At 35.1% G+C, this 22,844-nt stretch overlaps 1 protein-coding gene and 1 long non-coding RNA gene across 2 annotated transcripts in view; one reads left to right on the top strand and one right to left on the bottom strand.

The window, feature by feature from the left end:
* The window catches only part of LOC116163087 (alkaline phosphatase-like), a 29,338-nt gene extending 7,054 nt beyond the window's left edge, over positions 1–22,284 (top strand). Inside the window, exons 3-4 of the mRNA XM_031476932.1 lie at positions 21,743–21,950; positions 22,271–22,284. Coding sequence (XP_031332792.1) covers positions 21,743–21,950; positions 22,271–22,284 — 222 coding nt within the window. The remainder of the gene's footprint in view (positions 1–21,742; positions 21,951–22,270) is intronic.
* On the bottom strand, positions 2,300–2,945 carry LOC116164813. Its single transcript, XR_004144004.1, has 3 exons — positions 2,780–2,945; positions 2,641–2,685; positions 2,300–2,589 (listed from the first exon to the last, which is right to left on the bottom strand). It is a non-coding gene; the product is annotated as an uncharacterized LOC116164813 (long non-coding RNA).
* Positions 22,285–22,844: the final 560 nt, after the last annotated feature.

Raw genomic sequence — 22,844 nt, 5'->3', positions numbered from 1 at the left:
TCGATAAATTTAAGTCGATAAATTAACTTATTCGGAACAAATGAGAAGTGCTACGTATTCTTTTGTTAAATGACAATTGGACAAAAGACGTTAGTTGCCAAAGTGCCAAAAAATTGCTTAATGCAGGAGCTTCCAGTTTTTTGTTGTAAATTCACTATGAAAATTTAAGTGAAATGAAACAAAAATGTAAAAGAATCATTAAAATGCCTCCACAAATGAAAAAGGCACAAGATTTTAAAGTCGCGCTTGAAAAAATAATTTCGCTTAGGCGTGTGACGTCACTTGACCTATTCGCATACGGAGCCCATTGGTTCGCTTAGGTTACCAACGTAACGGACGCATTCAATTAGGTTAAATGACGTCACAGGCAGTGCAGACCACTACTGTGGTGCGCACTGAATACTTAACTTAAATAATATATTTCTCAGTCATTTATTGATGGATTTTTCTTTATAGTTTATTAGTTTTGATCTATATTTTAATGTCATTAAGTTAAATATTGTATTATCAACATCATGAACCTTGTCCATTGAGTAAGTCATGACACTTTACTGCAATGAAATAACACTAATTCGCTAGGCCAGCCGTCAGAGGGTTTGTACCTTATAAAGAATCCCAAGATTTTCTAATTTCGGTGTGCTTTTTATTTATCGCCTCTGTAGTCTACAGACCATGCAGTGTAAAAGGTTGTGCTTCATATAGCTCCTGCATTTCGGAAATGTAGTTCTGGTAATGGTTTCTGAATTCTTATGTCTCTGAAGTTTATGCGATTGTAGTTTGTGTAGTTTCTTTAGCTATTGTAGTTGTTCCCACAGTTTTAATATTTCTAGTTTTTGCAATTTATAAGATTTTTTTCTAATTTTGCAGTTCATGCAGTGGTTTCTATAGTTGTAGCTTCGGCAACTCATTTAAATGTGATAGTTTTGTATTTCTGCAGTTTTCTTAATTCTTGTAATTATATACACTTTATTCCGTATAACTTCCGTTGCACGTCATCATTTTCTGTGACGTAATTACTATGCAATAATGCCAAATCTAGTTTTGAGCGATTTAGGTTAAGTCACTTGTCAACAAGACAGTGCATTCTTTGTGTGAACAATCCACACCTTAAATAAAATAAAAATAATTTTTATTATTCATTTCGTTAATTGGAACCACAATATACATACAATATACTTTAATAACTTATGAACTGTACAAATGTAGCATCTCTTTTACAGAGAAAGTACTAAATATAAAATTTTACAGGTTATGTGATGGATGATATTCAAATTAATCGGAATCATCGGAACTGCTTTCGTGTTCAAAGTTTATAATAATAGTAGCAACGTTTTCAAGATCTAATTGCTTTTCTCTTTCGTACCACTCGTGTATTACAGTTTCCGTATCCTTAACTGAATTGCGCCACGTTTCGGAAGTTATCGATTGTAGTGATTCTTGTCACGTTTATGCAATTTTCAATGCTTCGTCCATCTCTACCAATGTGTCGATTGTAGTAATTTTTCGCTATGCCCCAAATATGTTCGATAGGATTAAAAATGCGATGATCGGGTGGTAATCGTAAAACGAAGTAACTGTATTGCTCAGCTAAGTGGTCAATGCCTTATGCGGTACATTTTAGCTGATTTATTCCTAAAAGTATCAACAAGATTTATATAACATCAAATAATTTGCGAACGTACTTACTGTGCAACCTTTTCAACAGTTCGGCTGTAAAATCATTTTCGGAGAACTGCACATTATGATCACCTAACCACACTTTAATGTTGTCTGTTTTCCCGTTATCGAACACAATTATTGACGGGTTATCTAAATTCTTCAGTAATTTCTCTTCAAACCAATGCACAGCGAAAGACGTAGAAAATAATCAAAATCAAATCAAACGAAAAGTAAACCAAAAGCAACCTGTCAAATTTACAAATTTAAACGCGACAACATAGCGAAATGCTACCAATTGTTGCGGCTAAAATAAACTACATGCTTAATGTGTTGCCTAATAAACGAAAGTAAGTTTACGTTGGTACGTCGTTTTCTTCAGGTAATGACGTGCAACGGAAGATATACTGAATAGACCGTATGTAGGTTAATAATAGCAGCAATTTATGTATACTTGAAATCAGGAGTCTGTGGCCCTGCGTCATTGATTTGTGAATCAATTTCAGACACGCTTTTTTATCAATTTCGCACACTTGATAGCTGGTTAGTGTTTTAACGTATGTCTGCATATGTCCAAAATTGATTCACAAATCAATGACGCAGGGCCGCAGACTCCTGATTTCAAGTATATATGAGTTCTGTAGGTATGTAATTTCTGGAGTTTATTCTGTGTTTCTGTAGTATAAGTAGTTTATTATTTTACGCTGGAAAGGACTCTTCTTAACGGTCCATATTTGATAGTACGCAACAAAAGACGATTGAACTGTGTCACACATTAGAACGTTAATGAAAATTTTGTTTCCAACGGAAATTTCTCCTTCAAAGAAATTGTGTTACGCGCACATCTCTTTTTTGGTGCATTTTGTTTAACTTGGCTCAGAACTTTGCTTTGTGCCCTTGTACTCCTTCAAAATGTATCTTTGGCATACATTCCTACACACGTATTATCAGTTTTGATGACAATTTAGGGATAATGTAATTTACCTCGTCCTCTTTCTAATTCAGCTATCGTTGGTGCAAGTCTATTTTCTACAAAAAGAATTTTTGGATAAATTCAACCCTTTTGAGGGTATAGTTATAGAAGAGACAAATTGAAACAATTGATTAAATTTGGAAGCCTTACCTATCAAGTTGTAGTTTCACGCCTTCTTTTGGAGGAAAATGCAACATTTGGAATTTCAAACCAATTCTTTTTCCACACAGTGCAGTAGGGGGCATCATTTTAGCATTGGAAATGCTGATGTTTGATGGCATTGTACGGTTTTAATTTCCAATGTCTCCGATGGTTGCATCATGCATGGATTGCGAAATCTGTGAATTTTTTTAATGACAAATTGAAGGAAATTAAAATTTTGTTTTAATGGAGTAGATTATTATGGAGAAATGATAAATATTTTTTTACCTAAACAATAGTTATAATGTATTTATATTCAGTTTTTGAGGAAAAACTTTTTATTAACTAAATATTCCTAAAAAAAGAAAGAGGCAAGCTAGTTTCAAATAAGTGGACATCTAGGAATTCTGTAATTTAGACAAAAATACTTACCTACCTTCCGTTTTATTCAAGAGAAGATGCACATAATTAAGAATTGTCACGTGTTGAGAAATAAAAGACCAAATAGTTTTTATTTGAAACATTTTTCCATTACTTTGGAGACATTCTTAGTAGAGTAGAGAATTGTTCACATCCGGCAGGTGGCATGTCGCTGAGTGAAGGATTTTTCACTCAACGCTTACATCGACGCTCTGAGTTGGTATCAAATCCAAATTCCATAAATCCAACGGATGGGGAAGGAACACGATTAACCACATCTCTGATTAAATGTATGCGTTACTAATTTGTTCTATTTCGATGTGGAAACAATACCGAAACCGTACATGATTGGCCCAGTTTGCGTGCGTTTCTAGACAGAAATGATGCTGAATGAAATAGAAACGTATTATTTTTTTATTTTGTTGGATTGGTACCCCTCGCTTTTTTGCCGTCAACGGTATCCGTCAAATCAAAACTAAACATAACCTGTAAAGTGTAAAGTGTAAATAACGTACGAGGAACTTGACAGATTGTATTAATTCCGATTAATTTTGAATATATACTCCAACGAGTAGAACTTTTTTTATTTTTACTTAGCGTAGTAAAATATGCCAGCAGTACATTTTTGCTTACTTTTTGAACTCCCTTCTCGGCCAGCCAGTTTTCCAAAATTTTGTACTCCTCGTACTTTACTTTCGATTTTACAGGCAGTAAATTTAACGTCGCTTCATTGGCAATCTCTTGGATCTCTTGGAACTGCCGCAAAATGGAATTATGACCAAATAATTAAAAGTTTGAAGTTTGAAAATACAGGAACCAGGTTAGCCAACGTGAAAATAAATGAACTGTATCTATTAGCAACATACACTGAATGATAGTTTACAATTACCTAACAACGTCTAAAGGCAATATTTATAATTTGTATAATTTATTATTTAAAATAAAAGTCGAAATAGAAAAAATAGTATAAAGCACACGTGTCATTTGTCTACTTGTCGCACTCGGCTTTTGCCACATTCGCCGCTACGCGGCTTATGCGGCAAACTACCTCGTGCGACAATCTTCGTCAAATGACACTTGTACTTTAATCTCGACTTTAATATACTATTATTGTTCTAGTTCAGATATCATTTTGCAATCGAAACCTTTACAATACAATAACAATTTTCTAATTATCCTGGGAGATTAATTGAATAGATCTATAGCACGCAACAACGTATCGTATGCTATTCCGCTAAAAGCATTAGGAGCATGTGAAATTCGACGCACCAAATTGATCCAATTGGTTTGAACTAATAAAAGTAACTTTGGAAGTTTCCAACTTTTCACTTTCGTTTAGAAATTCGACTTAGAAAAATAAAACTATTTAAGTAGGATCTAATATTGAGAAGTGTAAATAATCCGTCTGCGACGAACTCTCCACACCCAAATGAAATAAACTTAGGCAGGAAAAAATATACGAATGAAATTTATTGCATTTATTTGCGGAAATATATGGGATGTAATGGAGGGTATATTATGTATAAAAATGTCCCAACAAAATGGAACTTAAAATTTTGATGTGACACACGTCGACATGATTACGGTTCATTTAAAATCCAAATTTATTTGTTTGCCAAAAAAAGTTTATTTCTCATCTCAGGAGACTTTAGTATTCAAGTGCTACATGTAAAATTTATCACCGTATCATAAAGAGCAGAACTGAATAATAACCTACTTTGTATACTTTGCCCATCATTTGTCTCTAAATTTAACCTATCGGGGAGAACCGTTGCAACGACATAAAGTCCTGCATTTTACACTTAGTCATCGAATAAGCTTTTGTCATTTCAATCTGGTTTATATCTTGTAGTATTATGCATACAAGGTCTAACAATAAAACTTTTGGAATGAATTCGTAAAAAAATTATCTGTTTTCATATTCATTTATGCCTATGATAGCCTTCACTTCGCTAAACGATGATCTCACTGTTGTTTTTGGCTCGGTTTTTGGAGCTTATTCCGGAATGAGTTTTGTGTGCCAGAAAATCGGTATCCCTTTATTGCTCTTTTTTAGGAGGTGGAAAAAGTCACTCGGTTTCAAATCTGTAGAAGTGGAATTGTCCAACTTAGCGATTTGTTTATTTTCCTCCTTCAATGAATTCAAGGTTGTCTTGTGGTCGAAGAAGTGCTCAAAAATTGTTTGTATTTGTGATCCAGGAAATTTGTTTTTTTTTTAAATTTTAGACACCTTTTTGTTTTCCATTTGCAACGGACTTCGAGAAGGAAAAACGTGTTTTCGAGGAAGCAGAAACCTGATCATCCCGTCCGTAACACATCATATGTTTTCCTGAATGAAGCGAACACTTACCTAACTAGCTAAAAATTTTACAGTTTAGTTTTTTTCCTTTTTAAACCCGAAATTCCATGTGTAAAAACTTCTTGCACAACGTTAAACTTGTATCCGTATCATTAAACTAACATGAGGACGATACGGTTTTTATTTTTTTTTACAATTGCATAGCCGGCTAGACTACTTGTACCGAAGTTACCTTCACAGACAATTACGCTTTCTTCCAAAATATCCCAAGACAGCCCCGTTTACCCTCCATTCATCCTATTTAAGCAGAAACCACCTCCACTAATAAAATCAAAATCATTACTCCTAGCGACACTCGAAAATTTCTGTACCCCGCCAAAACAAATAAAACACCTGCATCGCTTATCCCGCACGTGACCAATTAATTCTTGTTCCATAACAACTTTTATCAACACCTGACTACATAAAACTTTAAACTTATGTAAAAATTTCAATTAAATGTTCCCTAAGTTACCCGTTTTAAATTTACCATACAAACTAAATAGAACAAATAAAATTAAATGAATTAAACAACTACCGACTAAATTTACAATAAGAAACTGGAATCAAAATTAAAATGATAAAACAAAAGTTCTTCCAATTCTGTGTCTATTTGAAATAAAAAAATTCCCAGAGGGCTTATAAAATATATAATTGAATTATACTCTGGCATACAGCATGTCCTGATTACTATTCAGACCGAAATAACACGTATTTGTACAGTACAAGGTGGTTCACTGTCACTTTCGGTGTTGTTCGTACCTAGAGAAATGACACAACAGTATCTAAGTTCTTGTACAAGAGAGTGAAAGTTTTCCATTTCATTTTGTGTTGCATTATGTGTTGTTATTGAAAGAAGGAATTTGGAGAGCGTAGGTATCCAGATATCCTATACAAATTATAATTCCGTAATTTAATGTACTCATAGTTAAGTTGCCACGTGTCCTTTCATCCTTTGTGCATAAACTTCAAAGGTTAAGTTGAGATTAATTAAGGGGGGTCTATTTTATAGATTGGTAATACCATAGACTATCCTCCTATAGTCTTTGGTATTACCAATCTATATTTTTATATCCTCCTATAGTCTTTGGTAATACTTAAGAGGTACCGTCCAATTAACTTGGAGGTAATTAAAATTAAAGAAGAGGAGGACTAATTATACGCTTTCTTAGTATCTAAGAGATTTAGAGTGAGAATTTACCAGTCAGTTACCCGTTCTTTTAATTGTTTCTGACTGTTTTGTGGTTACCAATATAATGATGATTCGGGATTCAATCGTTTTTATTTTTAACTTGGAAAAGAAACACGAGGGTAGAATTCAAGGGTGAGTATGACTTCCGAACTGAAGTGCGTTTCAAAATGAAGAATGCCAATGACTCGATATCCAGGGACATCTTCTCACCACATGAACATATTTTATTTGCGCCAGTGGCGTAATACAGAATATATAGTATTTGCTAACATTCAGTTTCATTTTTTTTTGTGAAGCATGAACCTTGTGGTACCTACTACACCTTTTCCACTTTTATTCGAGAAGTTGTAAATTGAATTTGAGAATTGTTACTTGTATTTGAGAAAACGTCAAAGTAGATGAGAATAGTCAGTTGGATTTGAGAAATTATCATTTAATTTTATTGTATTTCAGAATGTAATATTATTCCTAATGAATTATAATTAAGAATCAAATTTTTATAATTCCGCTACTGTATGTAGTCCCGCAACAGAAGCAGCAGCATCAGGCTATGTTATACATGTGATTTTGTTATTGATTCTCAAATACTTAATTTTACCATTTCTTGAATACAATTTACTACCCTCAAATTCATTTGATGCCTTCTCAAATACAAATCACTATTCTGAACTACATTTGTTGTTTTCTCAAATACATTTTACTATTCTCAAATACAATTGATACTTTCTCAAATTAACTTGATAGTTTCTCGAATAAAAGTGGAAAAGGTGTAGTTCTGGTATGTATGACGCGATCTGTACCTTTAAGATGCTGCATAAAATTGGAAACGATTTTGAAAATTACAAGCCAAGAACCATTCTCCAAAGTATCTGCTCACTAAAAATACAGGATCTATATATTCGTACTATGGACAGCTTACGTATTGGGAGCCGAAGACATTTTGTCAAACAGTTTTCGGTACGAATTAGCCAAATATATACCTAGGTAGGCGAAGCAAAGATTTTCAATGAATATATTGTTGTACAGTACTTCATGGAATATTTTACCACAGTCTTAAATCACTATCACTTTCCAGTATGGATTATTTTAATCCATAAAAATCTGGAGGAACGACCTGAGATATTTGCTACTATGAAGTATCATTGGCCCAGGTTTCAGATCAGTAGCACCCACCAGTCAAGAATACTTTTGAAGAAGGGGCAGACGGACAAAGTATTCACAATGGGTATAGGTATGTGAAGTGCACTAAAAACGGTAAAGCACAATTTACCGAACGATATAAATATAAACGAAGCATGATTTACATAAATTAAAGATTTTTTCACGATGAAATTTTGCAGATGGATTCTTTATCAATAAATATACACTGCCATGTTGACATTTCCGTTAATTATGCCCCGAATTGCACGAATGTCAAAATATGCATAGCCGACAGCATACGATAGGCAATGCCAAAATTTGGGTTTGATAGATTCAAAATTCACAATGCCTTTTTGACTTCTTGGCCATTTATGAATCGATTTTAATGAAATTCCACCAGATCTATCCGATGGTGGGTAAAAATGCAAATGCAATTTGCGAGTGAACGGAGCGTCAAAACTGAATACCGACAAAGGAAGGTCTTCTTTGACGAGATCTATTCGGTGATAGGACCAAAAGTTCTAAAGCGAATTTTCGGTGAACGGAACGTCGGAAGTAGGGGTAGGTACCGACAAAAGCCAACTGGAGTTTCGGGTGAATAGATTCAAAATTCAAAATGCCCTCTGGGCATATCCGCCATTTATGAATCGAATTGCATGAAATTAAAATTGGGTATATACACTGTGTCCAAGATAAGCGTGTCCATCATTGTGATCTCCGAAACCATAGAAGCTACGACGATGACCAAATTATGGAAAAGTTGCACATGTACAGAGTCGGGTGTCGTGCACGGGTGCAGAATCCTGTTGAAAGGAACAGTTTCCAACTTTTGTTTTTTGTATGTGCCGTACAACGTTGTATTCCATGGCAACCATTGTCTCAATAATCGTTGCCATGGATTTTAAGCTACGCTTGCTAAGCTCCACTTAAACTTGTCGGTGCAAACAGCCATTAGTCCACAAGATGGCTAAGAGAGGTATAAACTTAAGAAGTGTTGAATATATGTTTAGTAGAACCTAAACAATAATAACAAGATAAAGAACGATTTAAAAAGTTCAGCCTCGTAGTTGACAGTGGTAAGGTGTTTATCGTGAACCTCAGTTCAATTGTCAGACACGGACCTGTCAATTCATTTCGAGTTGTGGATTCTAGCGTACCTACTGTTTTATTCAGTGGAATTGCTTTGTCCCAAGAACAGAAGATTTTCTTCGTAGAATCGTACTTCCGAAACTAGTGTCTCAGTTACATGGTATGTTCACAATTAAACTCCCATTGCTAACTATGACGCTTGCTGAATTTTTTTAATCGCTCGCTGTAAGTTGTATACAATACGTAGGTATAAAATACTTAGTCGTTGTATCTTGACCAATTTGTAAGGGTTCGGCTATATCCTATACCTTTATCGAAAATGAAATAACTTTCGTTTATTTTCCTTTGAGAATTATTCTCTTTCATACGGGTGTAATAGGATATATCAAACATTTTTTGACATATTCAAATAAGGTGAATGCCAATGTTACACGGTGAAACCTATTTCAACACCGTTTCGTTCGTTCCTCTACCTGCTGTGTTCATAAATTGAATAAGTAACAAGTAATTTGTTTTAGAAGAGCGTGACGTATAAAACCATTATCCACACTGGGAGGGATGTATATAGTATGTGTAATCAGATTTAAAATATAAGCAAGAACAGTATCGATTATCAATTAGGAATGTAATTGAAGAGTGCAATTTGCATTTTGAAGGCACTATTAAAAATGATGTAAATGTAAATTGGATTTTAATGACGGTTCTCTTTGTATTAAATTTACGTGAGGAGTGTGCAGCTTTTACATGAAAATTCTCCAAAAAAGATAATATATTCACATAAATATCAAATGAGATAATGTATGGCATTATGTTATCACTTTAAATTCAGCATTACAGACATACTAGTGACGTTAAATAATTTCAAAAACTTCTCAATATCTGCTTTATTTGCAAGTTTCAAAAGATTGAAAATTGTCGAAAAAGGCTCTGGTAGCTAGCTCGAGCTATACACCTTTCTTTTTCTGCGAATGTAGATGCAAATCTACATTTACGCAGAACACTAGCTCTATTTATTTAATTAATATTTACATGGGTATTATACTTATTTAACAATATTAGCGACATAGGATCATAAGAAGAAAAATTTTGAGCTTTTACGACAAGTTGAACATTTTGAGTTGTTACGACATTTTGTAATCGACTGACTTCGAATAGAACCAAAGTGCAACACTGCTTAAAACTGGGCTTATTAATAATACCTACGAAAAACCTTTACCTAGGCAAAAGTTCTGAACTGAGCATTCAGCCCGTTGGTATAGAGATATGCGTTTTCTTGCAAGTCTCATAGACATGGCTCTGGTTTCCCTAGTAACACAGTTGCGTACAAAAAGCGTTTGTTGTTTACGTGTATAATACGCATAAATGTCCGGCGGATGTTGCTGTATTCTCGTAGGAATATTATGCGTTTATTATTTTCCATTGATGTACGATTTATATACATATATCATATATGCGTATATTAAACTGGTGTTAGGTATATACGTTTATAAAACGAATGCCAAAAACGGATATTTATATACGTATTATCAACGTAGAAAATGAAGTCTATGGTTTATATACATATGAATAAAAACCGTATTTTAAACATAGGTATAAAATCGGTCTACACCAAAACGTACACCATACTACCAATACCGAATTTATCCTTTCACAGCGCTTTAAAACCGTTTTTAAACGTAAAGTGTGTTTGCTGGGTTAGTTTGAAAAAATCTACCAATTAAGACGTGAACGTTAAAGGGTTTAGATCGTTAGGAGTCTGAGGATATTGAAGACCATGGTCGGGAATTTAGGATTCATTCGACCTAGACTAAAACTGCATTGAAATCCTCATAAGTTAATTTGGTATTACTCAATACCCTTTTTAATTGAAATTTAGTGGATTTAATACCGCTTTCCCCCTTGATGAGGTGCTCCGGGGATAATACATTTCCACTGTATACCTTTCAGACTTACATTTGAAATTATAGAATCCTGCGTATCAGGGCATTGTAGAAAATTTTACCCATGTGTGCATTGTCACTAAATAATGTGTAGGGTTTTCGCCTACGTCCTGTAAAACTATTTAGGATCGCCAGAAAGGCACCAGAGGCAACCTCGAGTTTTTTTTATCTTTAATTAAAACTGGACCAGCATCCAAATCTTCGACGGTTAGGTTGCCCATTAATAAATTGTTGGAGAAATGAAGACGGGATTAACCCTGAAACATTGTACGTAGTTTCCTGCTTGTAAGCATGACTCGGCCCTTACCTAAAAAAGGCAGTACATTTCAAACAGACCAATGATTGTTGTGGGCCACATTGTAACAAAATAATATGATAGTGTTTCATAATTAACTGTGTTAAGGCATGATTTACTTGGAAGGAGCCAGGAGTGTTTTTTCTCAAACTTGTATTTAGAATTTTTAATCCTCCCCCCCCCCCCCCCCCACCCTCCACGCTCAATAATTTAATATCATCCAAAAACGGATTTAAAGAAAATACGTTTTATTTTGCCTTTCATTTATCTTTTGAGAGCAATTATTGCTTACTTTCATTTGGAAAAGACTCCAGTTAACAGATTTTCACTAATGTATTTAACGAGTGCTGTAGTGACTCATTTGATTTGATTTTAATCAACTATAACGTTTCCGAAATGGAGAGATTCATCGCACATCAATGAGTTGACCAGTGTACCTCACCTAACATATTCTAGTTTTCATAAGGCCAATTACAAGCTGTCTAATCGTTAATTATACTTAGTGTATATTTCGAAAAATAGGCACTCAGGACCAGAAGACGAATACCCGCAACAAGCGATCGATAGAACAACTTAATTAAAAGAAATCTTAATTATATACTTTAAAGTGTTAATAATCCAAATTACCCGGTAGTAACTGCGATTTTCAAATTTTCAAAACGCACAAAAACACAAAAACCTTCAATTCTTTACTTTAAGTGCACTTGAAACTTGATTGAGGTGACACTAGGTTTATTGCAATTACTGATATAAAATTGACTCGTTGAAAAACTAACTTTAACTGGTACTAGGGAAGGCTTCACTTAAGCGATAAACGCACGATAGATATAACACTCCTTTTTTAAGCTTAGGCAAACGCTCCAGTCAAGACAAAACTGACTGTCTTTTCAAGATCTTAGGTAACGTCAAAACTGCCAAAGACAAGCGGCTACGTTGCAAGACCCACCAACAAAAAAAACAAAAACGATTATGTCTTCCCACAAAAAAGCCTCCAATAACGTCCCGTTCGTTTTTATTAAAAACCATTTCCCTCCTTCTTATCAAAATTACTACATCGTCGAATAACTACCATCTGTGTTTACGTCGGCGAAAAAACATCTGCTTATCTTGAAACTAATTAGCCTACGCCGCATTTAAGGAACTTCTGATCGCAACGATCCCAGATATCATGAGATAAACTTTTACAAATACTACGCAAATATTTCCAGTTCCTTATCTTACAAACACAAAATAACGTTACAATTACAAATCAATATAAACCAAGCAATTATTTAGACAAAATTAGACATAATTAATTATGAAACAAAACATTAACCTCGACTAATATGATCGGATTTGCGTTTAATACAACCTAATTTATCACTCAAAGAACATTGAAATTCAACCTATACACAGTGATCCATCGTTATTGGAGGTGCTCAAATAAAACGTCCATAGGCATAGTTTAGCCAACATTATTTAGCTCTAATTAATTAATCAATTTTCCTTAATTAATGAAAATGGGTGATATCTAACAACCCAATAAGACCGTGTCGTTTAGTGTACAAGATTTAGAAACCCTATCAAGTCGCATCGCAAACATGATGATTAAACAGACGGCGGAGTTAGTTACAGAAGTACAATGTACTGCATTAATCCATTTCTCCAGTGTAAAAGGTCTGGGTTCTTGGCAATTAATTTTGGCGCACTTAATAATTAATCATGAAACTTTGAAATAATGCTCACTTAATTAATCATACACTGTGCTCAACACCTTGGTCAATATTGTAGTAATTCACTAGCACGCCGTTCCTGAATTTGAAAAGAGCTGTCAGCCATAGTTAAAAGGCATTTATAAATAATGAAGGTGGGTTATACTCAAGGTGAACATTTAGCAAACCTTTGTTGTTTGTGCTCTTCAAACGTATAACGTTTAATGCCTTGGTGATTACGTTTTATAATCCAAGCTACGCCAAATAATACAATTCCTATGTGGAACGCTGGATTTAATTGTTAACATATATTAACTAAAATGTTTATTAGTTTTACACGTTTTACGGAGTTGTTCATTTAATTTAATTATCCACGTACGTGCTCCTCAACGGATAGCTTCCAAAAGTTATTTCTAAAAGCTTCCCTTTAAACTTTATTTTACGGACTTTTCATTGTTCAGCGTTACATCAAATTTTCGCCGAATGTAGATATTTTCAAGTTCAATTAAAATTATAATTAAACAAACTGTCACTTAAGCAAAGAGCAGACATTATTAAGAGTGTTTCGTTAATGCAAAACACCGACCTTAAAATTGATAAATTATTAATTTACCTGATACTTCCTCCGAATGTGGGCGTAATTTCGTTGTAAATTAACTCTTATTTTAAGTGCTTTCTTAATTTGTGCCGGTAGGTTAAAGAGTTTTAGCTATAACCTCGTTCTTTATCTTCTTCATAATTATATTCTCTTATTAAAGAGTTACACCCAATATTCATTTGCGACTGTACAGTAGCGACATAACTCATTCAAGCCCCATCTTTCGTGTCTCAAAGTAGCTAACGTTCATGGAAATCCATGATCCATTCGCATATGAGGTTATCTATCATATAAGCAGAAAGGTCGGCTCAAAAACAATCGACATCGAGGTTTACATTATTATGAGATATCCAAAGCTCTCCCTACTTTTTTTTAGGATGCAGTTTCCGCTAAGTAGCATAGGTAGGATGGTTAGTGCCATTATATACTATGCGATCAAAAATGTATTGCTGTCGAGTCGCCTTTGGAATTTTTGTTTACACAGGAAATCGTACTTAACTTGAACGTCCAAAGGCGACTCGACAGCAACTCATTTTTGATCGCCCGTTATAAAGAAAAATATCTAACTACATAAACACATAAATGAACTTGATCTTGATACACCTATTCCCCATAGGTTGGCAACGATGGTATTGCGATTTCCAGATACTGCTAGTAAATTAATAAAAGATTAGATCAGACTGTTGGTTTAAAGTGAAAAACATTACAAAACATTGTTTTTATCGAGGCAAACTTCAAAGTTTTTTTTTTTTTATTTATTTAGCCCTATCGGGATCGATGCCCATGTGGCTAATAGGAATGGAAACAAAATGACTCCATGCGGTCTTTCATGGAGACTTTTAATCAGACAAACACAATAAATAGACCACGGAACGGTTTAGGATGACGAACAGAAATATGTTATGATAGAGGTATTCTTCAATAAATGATTTTATTTATTTAAATTTGAATTTTAGCTTCCATCAAAAATTGCACCAATGCGTCGTAGATTTTTTTGTTATTTGAAGCTAATAGGGTGACCATATTGGTTGGTAATTCCATATTATGACAGCATATTTCTTTAAGTAATTTGTCAGTGAAATTAGCGTTATTCACACAACCAAGGAAAATATGATTAAGGTCACCTTGTTCTCCACATACACAACTGGGAGTATCTGTCAATCCCATTTTATGTAAATGAACTGGATATTGCCCGTGACCAAATTTTAGTCGAGCTATTGTGGTCGCATACCACCTACTCACAGTAACGTTCCTCGACCAGTGAGTTCGAATCAACTGAGGCTGGATTGTCGCATATTGCGTGCTTTTCTCCGAGTTGGTGTCTTCCCAAAGATTTTGCCATTTTGTAAACAAAATTTGGTGCTTAAAATAGGTTACGGCATCACTCGGTGTTATTATTTTATTATATTGTGTTCCCTCTTGTATAGCCCTTTTTGCTAACGCATCTGCTCGTTCATTATCTTTTATATTGACATGAGACTTCACCCAATAAAATTTAATCCTACATCCTTCGGTTCTCATCATTGCTATGAGCTTAAAAGTTTTTTGACAGATTGGATCCATTGTGAACGAGCAATAATTCGATTGAAAAAAGTTTGTACTTGGTACTATCAAACATTTAGAAAAGGAAAACAAAAATGGTTGCGTCAGATCAACACTGACGAATAATTTCAAACAAAAGAAGACTTACCAGACCAATAGGTGAAATAACGCCAACAAAATTAAAAGAAACCGAAGGATTGCAGATTTCAGACATTAAGTAATACCTATATACTGTGTGTCCTCGGATTGACTTCAGTTTTATTATTATTATTATAGTTTATACGTGTAATTGATCAAAAAATTTTGTGTCGCGTTTTGATGTTTTGAGATCCCGGCCTGCTTGATCTGAAAAGAATTTTAAGTACATTCTTACTTTTTAAAATCCAAGATGGCCGTGACATATGAGAAAGGCGATAATCGTGGTACTTTGGCCACGACCTTGGGATTTCTCTGCTTACGTAATTAAGGCGTGAACTTGCGTATTTTGGTCCTTGGTGATGCTGAAAACTTCAAATTGCGAGTGAAACGTGAAAACCGTGAATAAATCGCCATAAGCTGCGATCAAGATGCCGTAGACCAACGAATCGATGAGAGAAGGAGCTGGCAATCCACCAACGCCGAGTTCCAATCCGAGATTCGTCGCATATAGATGAAACTTCCATCATTTTGGCCAGACTACCCTGAGATGTGGTTTGCCAGGGAGAAAATTATTTCCGTCCCAGCGGCATTGTCAACGAAGACACACACTATGGGTATATAGCTTGCAATTTGGAACCGATATACGTAGCAGAAGTGAGAGACATACTGACTAATTCACATTGGTCAAGATTAAAAGGGAGCTGGTCCGAAGACTAAACGTATAAGACTCATCAGCTACTTGAGCGTGACGAATTTGGTGATCGCAAAGCATCACAGTGCCTTCGTTACTTACCGTACCAAGCCTAGGCGATTGTCCCAAACGCGAGCTACTACGATCCATTTGGGCCAGTAGATTATCAACAAACATCCAGGCCATCCTCGCCGCACAAAACGGAGCAAGCCTGGACGACATAGCCGAGCTCGCGCATGCAATATCCAATACAACTCAAACAACATACGTCCACTAGCTCACAAAATACTCTCAACATGCAGGATACCCTACGAAAATTATCAGAAGAAGTAGCCGCCTTGAAAATGCAGGTACACGAGAAAGGTGGGAGCAGAGACTGAAAAACGCAACGCGGCAGGAGCAGACGAATCAAAAAGCGTTCAATCAATAAATTCAGCACCTCGAATCAACGATACAGCACCACAGATAACATCCCCAGTCATCAAGACCATAAGAAACGGAAGACAAGTTAAAAAGGTTGTACGACTTTATGACTCCGTCATTAGAAAGGGGGTACTGTAACATTTATATGGCAACAACACTTCTCTGCGTCAAACTGAGGGCGTTTGATAGTCGGGGCAACACTACTGTCGGCTTTTCTAATGTTACAAACATGCTGACAGTGACCTACCTCCAACCAAAAGAACTTCGTGCCACTCGGTACCTGTCACGTGGACTTCCCCCACCATGGAAACAAGGTATAAAAGCGCGCGCATCGGTGTAAAATTTCAGCCTGCTTCTGCTGTTAATAGCGAAGGAAATGGCTACCGCCGCTAACAGCGTAGACCTAAATACCTACCGCTGCTAATAGCGCGGGACCACAGAATACGGCCTTCTCAGAATAGAAACAGCAATGTTACAAATTTGTATGCATAGATATATAAATACCTAGATACAGCCATCCTTAACAAACGTACCTCGGTTTTTAAAAAACATATCAAAGAAATTTGTACATCTCTCCATTACTTTCTAACCAAGAAGAAACATGTTCTATCTCATTTTATTGCATTAACCACTACGTCGTACGCGAATCGGACGCTTAAAACAAACTTAGCGCGTCCCATAAGTCATGTGACAGTTGACACATTTCACGATCGCGCGAAATCAAATCTAACTAAAAATATTCGCCCTAAACATGATGGACGGTTTTTTTCACTAAATATTATGTAATTATTGCGTTATCAAATGTATATGAATAACATTAGTGCTTGCCATAATGATAGACGCGTCCATAATTGTTATTCCTGAAATAGTTTTATTACATAGAGCTACGCCATTTAAATTTGGGACTATGTTTACGTTGTTTGGCATGATGTGCTGCAGTGAATTCATTGCTGGCTTGCAGAATATCAAAAAAACCGTAAGTAAGTAAAGTTTATGTTCAACATTTTAATTTCAATTGCATGGTTTTAGGCGTAATGGTAACGGAGATTAAGTTGCGACAGGAAGTGAATTCGTTTCCAATTATCATTTTGGCCTATATAATGTTGATGCAGTGCGTTTGTATCATGATCACAGGATCCGTGCAATATTCTTAGGAAAACGAGATTTATAGACTGTGTGTGCGTGCAATATCAAATTTTTTATCGCTACGCGTCTTGCCTACCTTTCGGCATATGTCCAATCGGTGGGGTTTCTTTTTGAAATTATAGTGCTAATTGTAGTAAGCAAGCTACACGTGTACATTTATTTAAAATAAATACAACATCTTAACAATGATATCCAATTGGTGATAATACTCATTTAGCGAACATTCATTACGTTTCTAAAAGTTCACAATCCGAATAATCGTCAGATGAAATTGACAAATCCGAATCATCACTGCCATTATTAACACTTATTATAAAGTTCAGAAACATCAACCAATATAACTTCTCTTTTAAATTAATCACTTTCCACATGTTCACACACTTTCTTCCAGTTGTCAGCTGTAATTTTTTCAAATTCTTCATTTGCCAGCTTTCTAAGTAACATCTTCCATTTTAAATGTAACATTTCTTGCTGCTATGCGATTTAAATAAATAAAAAGGCGGTTTATTTATGTTGTAAAGTCTCAAATCTGATAATTTTCTGTGTGACTTGTGCGAACAATTTGATTGACAGTTATAATAAATAATGCGAATCTTGTCTTCCATGCTCAGGGTACCTCTATAAAGGATAGCGCTATACGTAATTAATGTGCCGAAAGTGATGGTAATAGATGGTACGTCCTTTTGAACTATGTTGGGGTATGGCTGTATCTATGTATTTATATATCTATGTTTGTATTAAAGTCACTAAATATAGAAAGTACCGCAATCCATTAGGCTCGTGTGTTAGAGAGAGAACGCATGATTTTTGCCCAAAAATGGCGGAAATTACCAGATTCTAGTAACTTTAATGTTAGGGATTGTTCCACCTGTTTGGAGATATCTGTATATATTTTTATAAAACATGACAGTACTATGAAGTTAGGTTATAAAAAATGACAGCTATTCAGATTTTATTTGTCAATTTTTTTAAGTTGGCAGCAAATTTGCCCAAAAATGGCGGATGATTGCGGTACTTTCTATATCTAGTGACTTTAGTTTGTATGGTATTTTGGCGGAGCCTGGTGGGTGTACTGTGAACTAAAGCATCGAAGTCAGAGTAGCGCCATCTGGTGACCAGCTTCTAAAGTCATGAAGTAATTTCCCAAATTCGATATAAATCATAAATATCGATAAAGAATACACAGTTGTTAAATTAAAGTGTATTTAGATACAATCACATTACATTATTTAACACAGAGAACTTAAATTACATGTTTACAAATTACATATAAAACTCAGAAGTGAGTGGAACTTACGGTTTGTAGATGTTAACACTTGGAGAAAGATCCTTACATAACGATTTGTCGTACGAAATATTTGGTTTTAATTGCTGTTTGGACTACATATTTTTGTTAAAAAATATCGTTAGAACTAAATTTTTTGTTCCAAGAGGTAATAAAACCGTTTCAGCAAATTGTCACACAAGTTTTTGACAACAAAATGTTAACTTGATTCTGGTGCTTACTTGTTACTTGAGAAGCGAGGGTGGAAGTTGTTGAATTATCTAAAACGTATTTTTTATTCATTGTCTGAAACGAATTATAATATACCTAAGTATCTACGTCTATATAAATATAAAACTCAAGTCTACACCCTTTTGCGCCTATACCGTTGGTAATTTATAAATTCCATACCTTGCATAAATAGGAGAGAAATGACAGCACATTTCAATCCTCTTCGCGTTTCAAGCACAAAACAATATGTTTCAAAATATGGGAAACGATGCCTTTTTGATATTTTATTGTTACAATCCGCCACACAACACTTTTTACGGTCACATAACTTGTTCATATTTTAAATCTTTCAAAAGTCAAAAATGACATGTACGTATAAAATCGACGGCAAAAATATTTCCTGTAACGAGCAAAATTACAGGTTTTGCAAAAAAATATTTGAGTCTGCGATAAATAGTTCTCCGTACAACCACGGGAAACGCTGTAATCAGTGACAGTTTAGCGCTATTTATGTTTCTGTTCTGTGAAGGTCTTATTCTGTGCGCGGGACTACCACCGCTCTTCCGCAAAGGAACGCGCTTTCTTAGACGTTCTCCGCTACCATAGCCAGTATCACTTTTGCCAGCGACTCCAAAGCGTCTTCACAGAGAAGAAACCCCTGGAAGCTGGTGTAGTGTACTACCTTTGCAGTTCCATACGACGCACCTCTGTCGAGTCAGTTTACAAGATCCTGGACGTTTCCCCATTAATTCAAACGTTTACGTTTACTAAGAATATTTAAATTGCAACCTTTGTTAACGTGAGATTTAAATTATTCATTGTTATTAATTAGTGTTACGTTGTTGTTTGTGTTCATAAACCAATTAATAAACCTTACAGACACTAAACGACAACGTTTTCCTACTTGATGTTGAAAATCCTTATTTTTTCCAACTTTGCACACAATATTCACAGGCGAAAAGGATGCATCGCTAGGATCGCGTAAACTGTAGGAGAAAGATGATGAGAAAATGATAAAGTTGGTAATGGTACATTAGTTAATGTATGCGTTTGCTGGCGATTGATTGAAAACTAATAGGAATAATAAAGTATTTCTTTACAATGAACGAAATTAGGAAGAAACAAAGACGTAACTAATGAGTGCCCTTGTTTGTAGTGCAAACTCGTGACCTTGGTGTAGGATTTACTCGGAAAAATATTCCTGACCTTGAGGAATGAGGTTTCCGGGTTATGTAAGTAACTAGGGAGTGACTCTTTTATGGTGTCGTGGTGTTTTGGGATTTCCCCGGCAAAAATACACTGATCACATGATCAATGATAAAGAAAAAGTTCTACATTCCCGTAAAATGCTTGTATACACAACAGTATATTTTAATTTTGAATATTACCTTTCTCGGCTTATGTGCATGAAGTAAAACATGTGAACTGTATTATTAAGAAGGAATAATTAAACTGAAAATTACTTTCAGAAAATGATCCTCCACGATTCCCAGACTGATATTGTCAAAGTCCGCAGCATTGCTGTTCGTGTTTGTATAGGGGATGGAGTAGGAATAACAAAAAAGCTACTATTCGTATTCAGTTGCCCATTATAAACTAAAACACGGAGGGTATCTAATATAAATATAATACGTTAGCCACTTCGCGTTGGGGGTGTTCTCACTTTCTGTTTATGGTAGCCGTGAATGCGTAAACCCTGTAAGGGATTTTTTGAATAGCTACGGTGTGTATTCCATTGTGTTTAGTATTGGAATCCGAGAAATTAGTAGATAAGAAAGAGTAAACAATGAACTATTATCCAATGAAGTTAGCGGAGTTTGGAAGTAAACAACAAAAATAAATGCCTATTTGTTTTAGCTTGGCTTTGTCAGTTGTGAATTAAAATACGAAACGAAGCTGTACTGTTTTCCACTACAGGGTAATATATACTCGTACTTCCTGGTGTAAATTAAGCTCTTTGCATACAATTATGAAAATCATTCATTTTTATCCTTTTAATGTACTCGATAGGTGAGAACAAAACAGAACAGAATTGAGATAAATTCTTTTTTCGAGGTCTTGATTTTGCGAAGACACTTCGGGCATGTCGACTAAACTGTTTTATATACCTACACAACACAGATTTAACCCATGTTGGCATTGTTTCCCTATGTTTTCTAACTATGTCACGTGTTTGAAATAATTGCACTGCAGTTGAGGCTGCTCCGGAAAACCGAGGGGAAAACTAAATGAAACATAATAGTTGAAAAAGGCAGACATTTCAACAACCATTATTCTGAATGCTAATTCCAAATCGCCAAACGGTATATTTTGGTTACGTTTGAAACGATTTATTCCCAAACAACGCAAGTCATAAAAATCGACGACATTATTTGTTGAGATAAACGGTATACAAAATTCTGTAGGCCGACAAATATTTCCCCTCCATTGAGATGAATAGGTTTCCTTGCCCTAGTTAAGAGCAAACAGATTTTTTTGTTCCTTTATCAGTGGATTGCACGTTTCACCCAATGATACCTCTCTAGTGGAGAAAACGGTTCTCAAATATTGACTACAACCGTAAAAACTCCATTCTTTCATACGGTCGTTTTTTATTTATTCTGTTTCTACAAATTTGAATCCTGTTTATGTATATGACACACGTAAAAAAAGAGCAGCTCATTTCAAAGTCAATGCATTATGTATCAACCTGATAATCCTACAAGGATGAATCCCATTTTGAGGCACGGCCGTGCCTACATATTTAATCAACAGTGATCGGCTTTGCCGTTTTAGATGTGTTCAAATTAATCTAGCAGCAAAATAAATTTTAGTGTAGCAATAATTTATTGCAGGTTATATTGGGGGGCGGTAGAAGACATTGGATGCCAAAAGTAGCTCGTGATCCTGAACAGACGAAAGAAGAGGGTCGGCGCCTCGACGGCAGAAATTTAATCGACGACTGGGTTCGAGATAAGAAAAAGCGAGGCCTAAAGGCCGAATACGCTTGGAACAAGGGACAGTTGGAAAAAATCAATCCTCATTATGTCGACTACCTACTCGGTAAGCTTTTTTTTGTTATAACAATGATTATCTGTTTCTTTTTACAATGTCCGTACAGCACTTCCCAAATAAAATAAATTTAAACTTTAATTCTCTTCGGCCGGGATAAAGCATTTTAGGTCGTAAAGAAAATTAAATGCGTTCAAGTCAGTCTTTCTTTGAGATTACGTACACAGTGCCATTTCTGTAATAGGGTTTAGAGGAAGGAAATTTTTGTGGGTGTGAAGTATATACAATCACCATCAAGCGGACTTATAACTAACATTTAGGCCTCTTATCGGTATGAACTAATGTTGTGTGCTAATTCAATTTTTGTACAGACGTACTCGCATAGCATCGCCAGCAGGAAATTGTCACTTTTAAAAACGCCGTATTAGCGAAGTAGGGAAAAAGTTACTGAAGGAAATGTAGCATAGAATTAAGCGAGCTTCTTTTACTAACTTAACTCAAATCGTTTAATCTCAAACCTCAATTCTTGTGACAGTTTGAAACTTTCCATTTTACAATTTGAATTTATTTGATCTCTTGAAGGTGTTCGATGCTCATTGGTGTTTTCCCACAAAAGGTATTGGTGGGGTTCTAAATGGAAAGTCGGCAACATACGCTCCTAAAGGGAATGTTAACTTATTTCTCTAAAAAAATTTGCATAATTCCTTGGAGTTGCTAGTAGTAATTATGACTCTTTTTTTTAGCATTATCTTATTGTTTTTCTCATCTAAAACACAGTAGTCAATTAAGTTTAACATACATACCTCAACAGAATCTCTCGCCACTTTGCAAGAAGCTCTTGATTTCTATCTTTCCCAAATAAGTTGTATTGCGTAATTCACAAACTTTCCCAAAATTGAAATCTGTTATACTTCTTCTGCGTTCAATGGGTCAATTTTCCGTCAA

Source organism: Photinus pyralis, unplaced genomic scaffold, assembly GCF_008802855.1.
Source record: "Photinus pyralis isolate 1611_PpyrPB1 unplaced genomic scaffold, Ppyr1.3 Ppyr1.4_LG2, whole genome shotgun sequence".
In the NCBI taxonomy this organism is placed as follows: Eukaryota; Metazoa; Arthropoda; class Insecta; order Coleoptera; family Lampyridae; genus Photinus; species Photinus pyralis.
The sequence above is the reverse complement of the archived record's forward strand: the minus strand, read 5'-3'. Positions and strand labels throughout refer to the sequence as shown.